Genomic DNA, 9,950 nt, shown 5'->3' with positions numbered 1-9,950 from the left:
AACTCATCACAGAAACGATTAAGGTGTTTGTCACCCGATGCTCAGACTGAAGCCGGGCGTAACACATATAAAAAAAAAAAACATGTTTTGATTGACTGATTGTTTAGCAAATCACAAAGCAGGATGAGGTCCGGTGGGCGGGGTCTAATCCAATATAACAGAGATGCAATTAATCATAGATGAGCTTGTAGGGCGTTTCATATTTGTTTGAAATGACATGGCAAATATTTGGGGTCTGAAGCACAGAATGTTCCAGGGCGATGAGTTATTTGGGACAGCTCCCATCATTATGACTGGTTTTCTCTCATTTATTTGGCGGGAACTGTGAAGCCATGGCAAGACTTGAGCCAGGCCTGGGGTGTCATTTATGCAAAATGTGGCACAAATTTGTCATCCAAACTTCAGCTGGGTTATTTAAAACCATCTGCACAAAGGATGTGGGCATCATCACAAAACTGAACAAATTTCAGGAGAAATTCTGGATGATGCCGATGCATCTTTTACTCAAAATTCCAACATAAGTTTGTAATAACCCAAGCTAAAAAAAACATTTTGATATATAAACTCTAAAAGGATAGTTAAAACTGTTGCCACTGTTTCATTAGATCACTATGGTATGCCATAGTATAAGCACAAATGCATAAGTAAGTACCATATCGCAAATCTGAGAAAAAGGCCTGAAACAAATGATCGCTGTGCAAAAACAAAATCAGATATACATACAAAAATGTATTTTTTTTTTAATGTAGGACATATGTAAAGTTAAAAAAAGTTCATTTACTTTTTACTTTGAGGAAGCTATTTGAGATAAAATATAATTTTAGGTTATGGAAGCTTGGTTGTGCACTCTCTCTACTTAAGGGGGATTTGAGAGAAAACCACAAGTCCTTTAGCAATGACATGCACATTAAGTAAAAAACGATATGTTTAATATATAGTTTACATATATATTCAAGTATATTTTTACACAACATTAATAGGTTTTATTCAAATTGTAAGATTGTATGACATCACCAGTTGCACATTTTAGTGGAAAAATCTGTAAAAGTCCTGAAATAAAACCTGTAATTATGGGAAAAAAGACAGAAAAATATTAAAATATCAGTCAGAACTTATAAAATTCTACTTTTGTGAGCTGTTTAAAATTTGAATGATGTTTCTACAAAGGGTATTGTGTAAGGGTGCTTCAATGCTTCTGCACATGCACCCCTAATTATAGTGTTAAGACAGAATAATGAGAACGTGCCAGTGTTCCTTCATTACTCCTGCATGCTGAGTGATTTCCCTGCATTTTAACTGTGTGGAGCATTCACAGGCAGTGAGGATGCTGTCACGTTTGTCTCCTGCAGGCAGCCTCAGAGGTGGTTCAACACGGCGGACATCACAGTTTCTCACCAAAGCAACCTGCTGAAGCAGCTCAACCAGCAGCGCCACCAGGAGCTCTTCTGTGACTGCAGTGTTCTGGTGGAGGGCCAGCTCTTCAGGGCACACCGAAATGTTTTGTTCGCCAGCAGCGGATACTTCCGCATGTTGTTGACCCAAGGGCCCGATGGGCTGCCCGACACTGTCAACGCCACCTTCGACGTCTTCACCCCGGAGACATTCACCGTCATCCTGGATTTTATCTACTCTGGCCAGCTGGACCTCTCTAGTCACAATGTGATTGAAATCATGTCTGCAGCCAGCTACCTGCAGATGAACAGCGTCATCAACTACTGTAAGAACTTCATCAAGTCCTCTTTGGACATCAGTGTGAAAGACGAGGACAGCGACCGCTGCCTCAGCTTGTCTGAGACGTGTTCATTCGCCAGTGGTGCAGGAGACGAGTCCACAGAGCACCAGCAGCAAGGCCCCCACTCTGTCAGCCCACCACCTGCGCTCTGGACCCGCGACAACTCCAGATCCCAGTCTGGTTTCTTGGGGAAAGACGGAGAGCAGGAAGTTTCTGCCTCTGCTATTAAGACTGACCCCAGTAGCCCTGCCAACGAGTTCAATGCAGAAATGGATGATCGGCAGGACCCCCAGGACCCTCTGTACACATTACCTGGATCAGAGCGCCGGCGTGGAAGAGCAGGAGCGAACAAAAGGAGGGCGTCCAACAGCACTCGCTCCAGCCAGCCCGAAGACCTGGACATTCAGGAGGCCAGAACTCAAAAGGCTGAAAAGGCAGAGGAGCTTTATGCCACGCTACCACCAATTGTTGGTGTCATTAGCCACTTTAACAAAGGTGGGTTTGGCCTTTTGGAGAGATTAAAAATAAATACCAGTTCACAGCAAACAGACTTGGACCAAATATCTCAACTCTTTTTCTTTCTTATTGCAGATTCCAACCCAATTATGCGTTTCAAATGCCCCTTTTGTACACACACGGTGAAGAGGAAGGCCGACCTGAAGCGTCACCTGCGCTGTCACACCGGGGAGAGGCCATATCCATGTCAAGCCTGCAATAAGCGCTTTACTCGCCTAGAGCATCTACGCAGCCATTTTGAGACAGTAGGTCCTTTCACACTCAGGAGGGGGTAATAAATCAAGCTATTTTTTATAGCACCAGACAATAAGAGTTGTTGTTTTTTTTGGCAATTTACAGAAAATGCAATTAAGCCTAATCTAAATGTGCTTAAATTTAAGTTTAGTTTAATTCACCCAAATTTATTCTATCATCAAGAATAACTGAATGGTTAAACAATGTGTTCCAAAGGTGTTCAGGCCTAAAGACGACAACTTCCGACTTGATATTGGAATAAACCAGAACAGAATTAAACTAGTTTACAAAGGAACAATCAAACTTCTTAGTCTGTTTGCATATCTGCAGATCCATCAAGCCAGGAAGCTGGTGTGCAGGAAGTGCAAATGTCAGGTGACCGAGGAGACTGGGCACGTGGTTTGTGAGGGCACGCGCCGCTACCGCATGTGCACCGCCTGCATTCAGGAAGTAGGCTGTGATGACATCCCCATGGACAGTCTGCAGGCGCCCAGTGATGAGCCAGCCCTGTTACTAGGCGTGGACGGTGAGGAGGAGGGGGAAACCAAGAGGAACTGGATGGCGAATGATGACGACGACCTGGCTGAAGACTCGGGGGCAGACCTCATCATCCAGCAGGTGGACGACAGCGATGATGAGTTGCAGTGAAAATAGACCAAAGTGTGTGCAGATACAAAGCCATGCAGGAGAATTTAGAATTTATGCATAAACTTTGGAGTCTAGTGATGTAAATACACACCTCTGTGTTGTACTAGGAATCAATTAGTTAAATGCAATTTTTATTTTATTTCAGTAAGGCTTTGGTAAAAAATTAAAGCTTTTTCTTTGTCTTGCTGAACATATGCAGTATCCAAAGCAATGCATAATCAGTGCTTACTTTGGTTCAGCTGGAGTTACATGAAGTTTTTGCTAAGTGTTTTCTATTTGGTATGCATGAAAAAATGATATTTCTTTGCAGTTTTTGGGGAGTTATTGTTTTCAATTAAGACAAATAGTGACCCAGACGGAATTGTTGCTTTAAAGTTCACTAAAATTACAGAATGTCCAGGGCATGTATGTTTTTTTTCAGTGTTTCATTGCCTTTATATTGTTGCTTGATTATGATATGCACCATGACTGAAACAATTATTTATTTGTCTTTTTTAATTTTGACACATTAAACATATTTTTGTACAGTTGTATCCGAGTCATAATTTTAAGCTGGAGGCTATTCAGTTTAAGATTTATTTATATAATTGATTTTTAAACACTGAGCTCTTATGTACAGTAGGTTTTTACTTGTAGTTTTTACTTGTTTTTTTATATATATAAAAATGTCTCTTATGAGAAATGCAGTAATTTAAATTTGTTTTAGTTTTATTTAGGCTGGGTGAAAAAAAAATTGAAGCTCAACCATAATTAGCCAAATTAATTTTGATCTGAACAACATTGTGGTAGACCTTTATTAGCTCATTTGTTTTAAACAAAGTCCATGCTCATTAATCCAGGTATACAATTTGTTTTAAAGTTTTCAGTTCTTTTTTAAACTAAGATTAAAAATAATCTTAAAATTCGGAATAAGAATATTAGCAATAAATATGAGCCACGGTAAAGCGATAAAATGAAACAATAATTCAACATAAAGAGCTAAAGACATATTTTCCCATTGTAAACCTTTTCAGTTCCTACATTATACCAGTAGATGGCGCACGTGTAACATTTAGAATCTTCCACAAGTATCGCTTTGAGAGGGGAAGTGACGTCATAGGCTGGACAACGATGGCGGTCGCCGTGAGACTGGTCAACAGAAACATTTTAAGACCAGGACATGGTCGACAGTACCTGGCGTTCGGGTCTGTAGTCCAGGTGAAAACGGTGAGTTATTACTTTTATAATTTAGCACCGGCAAGTTTTTTGGACACGGAAGAACTGCAGCGATAAGCTAGTTACTGTCGTGTGTTTTCCCCTTAGGCTAGCCTAAGAGCAGTCCACTCTCTTCCTGAAAAAGTAAAAATAGTGGAAGTGGGACCCCGAGATGGGCTACAAAATGAAAAGGTACGCTTATTTTTATTTATTTATTTATTTAAATTAATGTGTAACTAACCCGGAAACGCTCTAGTTTGTTGGTAATCAGAATAATTGTTGTTGCTCAACATTGTTTTGGTGCATATTTGTGTAAATTTAGTTGTTGTTTTTTTCTCCCCATGGTTTTAATTAAATGATTAGAAAACGAAAGTGTTGCGTGCCAAACAAACTAGTATACGTTTTAGATTGTTATTATCAAAAGGGGCCTAATCATATTTGTAAAATTTAAATTTACATTTGAGTAATAAATCATACAATCACTACATTATGGAATACAATCTTTAAATGTTTTCAAACTTATAATATTTTTGATCATAGTGAAAGGCAGGATATCAAGTATTTGAATATTATAGTTTTTTTTACTAGATTTAGACCAACAGAGTGGGGGAATGGTGGCTCAGTGGTTTGAGAAGGCGAGCCTGTGATCAGAAGGTCGTCGGTTTAATTCCCCAGACTGACAATATCAAAATGTGGATGGGAAAGGTGAAGCCCATTCATTTGCCCCACTTTGAGCCCCTGAGCAAGGCCCTTAACCCCCGGGCACCCTAAATGGCAGCTCTCTGCTCCGCACAGAGGGCTGTGGTAGCTCGGTGGTCTATGGTTGCGTCAGGAAGAACATCCGGTGGACAAACAATTGCCAAGTCGTTGAGCAAGTTAGTTCACTGTGGCAACCCCTGAGGAAGGGAGCAGCTGAAAATAAATAACTAAATAGTCCAACAGGACAGTTTTTTTTATTTGTAAACCTTGGCAACTGTTAAATATGAATAGAAAATACACATATTTGTGTATATATAAATTGAAGCATCATCCATTTACAAATACCAGACTCAAAATATCTAAAAGCAACTTATTTATTTCTATTATTTTGTTTTGTTCATCTGAAAAAAGGGGAAATTATGTTTTGTTAAACTTTGCTCCTCTTTAGACAATTAAAAAAAATCAGTGTAATTCAAATGTGTGTATTTTAAGATTAATTTCTAACCGTTTTTTTATGCCATTAAGGTTAATAAAATGCCTAAATGTTAAATGGGTCATAGTTCATGAGTGATGTAATCCAGAGAAACAATGTTAGTGAATGCACAGTCATCGTTGTCTACTACATTTTCCTTTGTGTTTGTTTCTTTTTTTCCCCTCTCAGACTGTTGTTCCAACAGAAACAAAAATTAATTTAATAAACATGTTGTCAGAGTCAGGACTACCAGTCATTGAGGCCACCAGCTTTGTCTCTCCTAAGTGGGTTCCACAGGTGAGTATTTTCCTCTTAGAGCTATCCGTTCTCAGAGAAAGTGCTGACGTGCCCCACTGAATACAGAAACTGCCATGTGTCGGCATGAACGGCACTTGTTTCTTTTTGTTTTTTTAGTTGCTGACATGTTTCTGTCATCCAAATGTCAGATGGCAGACCAGGTGGAAGTGATGAAAGGTATCAGTAAGAAACCAGGAGTGTCCTATCCAGTCCTCACCCCTAATCTCAAGGGTTTCCAGGCTGCCGTGAGTGTCAGACACAACAACGTATTTTACATCAACTCATCTATGCACTGTTTATGCAAACTGTACTATATTTCATTTCTTCTTATACTCTAGGTAAAGGCAGGAGCCTCAGAGGTGGCCATATTTGGTGCTGCATCTGAGCTGTTCAGTAAGAAGAACATTAACTGCTCTGTGGAGGAGAGTTTACAGCGCTTTGACGACGTTATGAAGGCAGCTAAAGAGGCTGCTGTGCCAGTAAGAGGGTATGATTGCTTGCCTACTTTTGGCTGTCAGTAAACCTTTAAATCATCATGACTTGTCGTTAAATTGTTGCTACAATGTTTCTCATCACCACAGTTATATCTCGTGTGTTGTCGGATGCCCTTATGAAGGCAAGGTGGCACCTGAAAAAGTTGCATATGTGAGTTCTTACTTGATATGTGCCGTGTTCTTTCAGCAAGTGTGAAGCCGTTTGTCTCTACTTGACAGAGCTAAATCTTTTTTATGTCTTGCAGGTAGCTAAGCGTTTGTACTCCATGGGCTGCTATGAGGTCTCTTTGGGTGACACTATTGGAGTGGGGACTCCTGGTAGTATGACTGAAATGTTAGAAGCTGTGAGCAAAGAGGTGCCAGTCAGTGCCTTGGCTGTGCACTGTCATGACACTTATGGTCAGGCTCTGGCTAATATCCTAGTAGCCCTACAGGTCAGGATGAGTTTATGTTGTCATCTTAAAGTGTCATTAATGTGATAAAATGCCCGTCTTGTTATTGTAATTCTAACACCGTTGTTAACGCTTTGTGTTTTTCAGATGGGAGTCAGTGTTGTAGACTCATCAGTAGCTGGACTGGGTGGCTGTCCATACGCCCAGGGGGCTTCTGGGAATGTTGCAACCGAAGATGTTGTTTATATGCTGCATGGACTTGGGATTCAAACAGTAAGAAATCACGTTGTTTTTTTTTTTGTATTTATTTATTTATCTCTAATCACTTTAAAGTAGTTCAGTTAAAACAAACAAAAAAAAATTGTAATATATGTCAACAAAAGCAGCTTAACCTAAACACCAAGCTATAAAAAAATGTTAAAGCTGTGCAACTTTTTATTAAAATGATTTGCTGGGGAAAAAGCCTGGTAGACTAGTTAGGTTAATTGGAAACAGGAACATAAATTCCATCCATCCATTATCTTTACCCGTTAATTCCATTTTGGGTCACGGGGGTCGCTGGTGCCCATGTCCAGCAGTCACTGTGCGAGGGGCGGGGTACACCCTGGACGGGTCGCAAGTCCATCACAGGGACACATAGAGACAAACGAGACAAACAACCATTCACTCTCTCACTCACACCTAGGGACAATTTTAGAGTTACCAATCAGCCTAACATGCATGTTTTTGGTCTGTGGGAGGAAACCGGAGCACCCGGAGAAAACCCACGCATGCACGGAGAGAACATGCAAACTCCACCCAGAAAGGCCCCTGGACCGGGGTTTGAACCAAGGACCTTCTCGCTGAGAGGCAGCAGCTCTGGAACATAAATTGATTATGTTTTTTTTTTTTTTTTTTTTAAAGGCCATCTTAAGCTTTGTCTTTCACAATTCAACATGTAAAGCATTTAATGTAAAGCATGTAAAGCATTTAACATTTAAAGCAGGTAAAGCATTTAACATTTAAAGCAGGTAAAGCTGGTCTGTTTGAATTGAACATCTGCTCCCACACACCTGATCCAGATCGTAAGATTACATTGTCACTATATCTTTGAGTTCTACAAAACCCTGTCAGTTGGATCTGTTTAAACAAAATAAAAAAGAAACAGAAAAGCATCTAAAGCATGCAGAAGATTAGCTCCTGTGGGTTACAGTTTAACTTCACCTATGTAAGGTATTCAGAGATGTGTAACTTGTTTCTCAATGGTGAAACCATCAATTTTGTGATTTGTGATGTTCAGGGAAGTTGTTCAGCGCTGCTTTAAAAGTAGCAGCTCTAGTTTTGGAAGTCACTGCATGGATTCTTAATTCTTCTAATAAATGTGTACTTGTATAGCACCTTTCTATCTTGTCAAGGTACTCAAAGCACTTTACACTACAATCTGTGCCCTCATTTACCTATTCATACAGCACTCTACTAGATCTATGCAAAGATTAATCAGTGCTTTATCACATTCATACACTGATGGGACACACATCGGAGGCAATGAGGGGTTCATTGTCTTGCACAGGAGCACTTCAGTATGTGACTGCTGGAATCAAACCCCCACCTCTTGCATTGGAGGATGACTGCTCTAACCACTGAGCCACAGCTCCCCCAAAATAACCTTTGTCAGTGAACGTAGATCATCACTGCATCTGCAAACACAAATCCAAACTATACCAAGCAAAAAAAAAAAAACTTCCCATACTGTAATAAAAGTAAATTAAAGTAAAGGACAATGCTCTGATTTAAAGAAGAAACATCTTGCTTACAATATTGAGGGTTTTCAAAATAAAAAAGATACTTTGAAAAATAGTACTCTTTTTGTAAAAATTATAACAAGCTTCCAATAAATAAATCAACTTATCATCTTCTTTAGCTTGTTTATGGCTGGGTTACAAAGGTAACAGGTCCAGGAAGTAGACCTAGACTTTCAGATGGTAATCCCTCCACATCTGCCCTGTGGTCTCCTCCCAGTGGGGCAGGCATTGGAAATCTCCAGAGGGAGGCGCTGAGGAGGCATCCTAATCAGACCCTCTAATCCCCAAATAAAAACTTCAAAAAATGTGTAAGTTTTCCTCTATGACTTTGTGCCTTCTTCTTAGGGAGTTGACCTCCAGAAGCTGATGGATGCTGGAGCTTTCATCTGCCGATCCCTCAACAGGAAGACCAGCTCCAAAGTGGCCCAGGCCATCTGCAAACTCTAGACTAAAACCTATATTTGACTTTTTTAAAACACTGAAGACGACTTCATCCTTTATTGTTTTAAATATACTTTGATTCATCTTGTTACAGGTTGTGATTACTTTAATCACTATGTGATATCAGTGCTGGAGTTGTGCCTTTTGTAAAGTCGAGCACATTTTTAGGATTTCATCTGTTAAAGGCTTTGTTGACAAACGTTTTGAAGGGGTTACTTTATGTTACTTTCCTGCCAGTGAAAAAGCCAAATGTAAAACAGGCTTTGTTTAAATTAATCAGTAAAAGTGTCCAGAGATGGGCTCGGTTTAGATTAAAGGTAGAAAAGGGTTATAATTACTATTAATAAGAGGGAAGTGATTTGTTTTTTTGTTTTCTTCGTCTCTTCCTGTAAGCAATGACCAGGAAGCATCTGTGAAAACAACCTTTCTTTACAAACTTTGGGCTTCTAATTGATGAAATGGCATCAAAAGTGTTGTAATTTTGTTTCCTAATATACTCTGTTGTAAGTTATTTGTTTGAAAATGCCTATAGAAATTAAACAAATCTCAAACTTTGAAGATTCTAATTTTTAAAATTAAACTATTTCACCAAACAAAAAAAAAAGTTTTTGATTGTAATTTTTAACCCTGCATGAAAGCACGAAATCTGACACGCAGCCTGTGTCGCATAATTTTTTAAAGGCCAATTTTATTTTTGTACCTTTTTTCTACATCAAGTGTATGTTTTAACTATCATAGGAGAACTGTAAGGGTAGTACTAATGTGTGGGAATTCAAGTTACAAAAACTAACTGGGATAAATGGCTACATTTCTGTTGCAGCATGTTTTTAAAACCTGACGGACAAGTCCGACTGGCAGACTTGAGCTTCTTGCGACACGCTGAACCACCGTGCATAAAAATATCACATCCTGATAACTCGTATCCAGTTAAATAGATCCTACTGATTGATTACTGATCCAGTCAGTAACAATGGAACCCACAAATAGGAATTGATTAGTAAAATTATTTGTTAAAATCTATAATTTATAGATGTTTTTGAAATCTATACA

General features: G+C 39.3%; 2 protein-coding genes across 2 annotated transcripts in view; both read left to right on the top strand.

Moving 5' to 3' along the window:
- The window catches only part of zbtb8a (zinc finger and BTB domain containing 8A), a 3,942-nt gene extending 812 nt beyond the window's left edge, over positions 1–3,130 (top strand). The window contains exons 2-4 of the mRNA XM_037694853.1: positions 1,350–2,227; positions 2,324–2,493; positions 2,813–3,130. Of these exons, the coding sequence (XP_037550781.1) occupies positions 1,350–2,227; positions 2,324–2,493; positions 2,813–3,130 (1,366 nt within the window). The remainder of the gene's footprint in view (positions 1–1,349; positions 2,228–2,323; positions 2,494–2,812) is intronic.
- Positions 3,131–4,228: 1,098 nt separating this feature from the next.
- On the top strand, positions 4,229–9,349 carry hmgcl (3-hydroxy-3-methylglutaryl-CoA lyase). Its single transcript, XM_037695541.1, has 9 exons — positions 4,229–4,336; positions 4,433–4,516; positions 5,685–5,792; positions 5,942–6,037; positions 6,131–6,279; positions 6,374–6,437; positions 6,532–6,720; positions 6,826–6,951; positions 8,805–9,349. The coding sequence occupies exons 1-9, from the start codon at positions 4,241–4,243 to the stop codon at positions 8,904–8,906; spliced, it is 1,014 nt and encodes a 337-aa protein (XP_037551469.1). The 5' UTR covers positions 4,229–4,240; the 3' UTR covers positions 8,907–9,349.
- Positions 9,350–9,950: the final 601 nt, after the last annotated feature.

The sequence above is a fragment of the Nematolebias whitei genome, chromosome 21, assembly GCF_014905685.2.
Source record: "Nematolebias whitei isolate Nwh7 chromosome 21, NemWhi1, whole genome shotgun sequence".
Lineage (NCBI taxonomy): Eukaryota > Metazoa > Chordata > Actinopteri > Cyprinodontiformes > Rivulidae > Nematolebias > Nematolebias whitei.
Note: the sequence above shows the minus strand (reverse complement) of the source record. Positions and strands in the feature narration are given on the sequence as shown.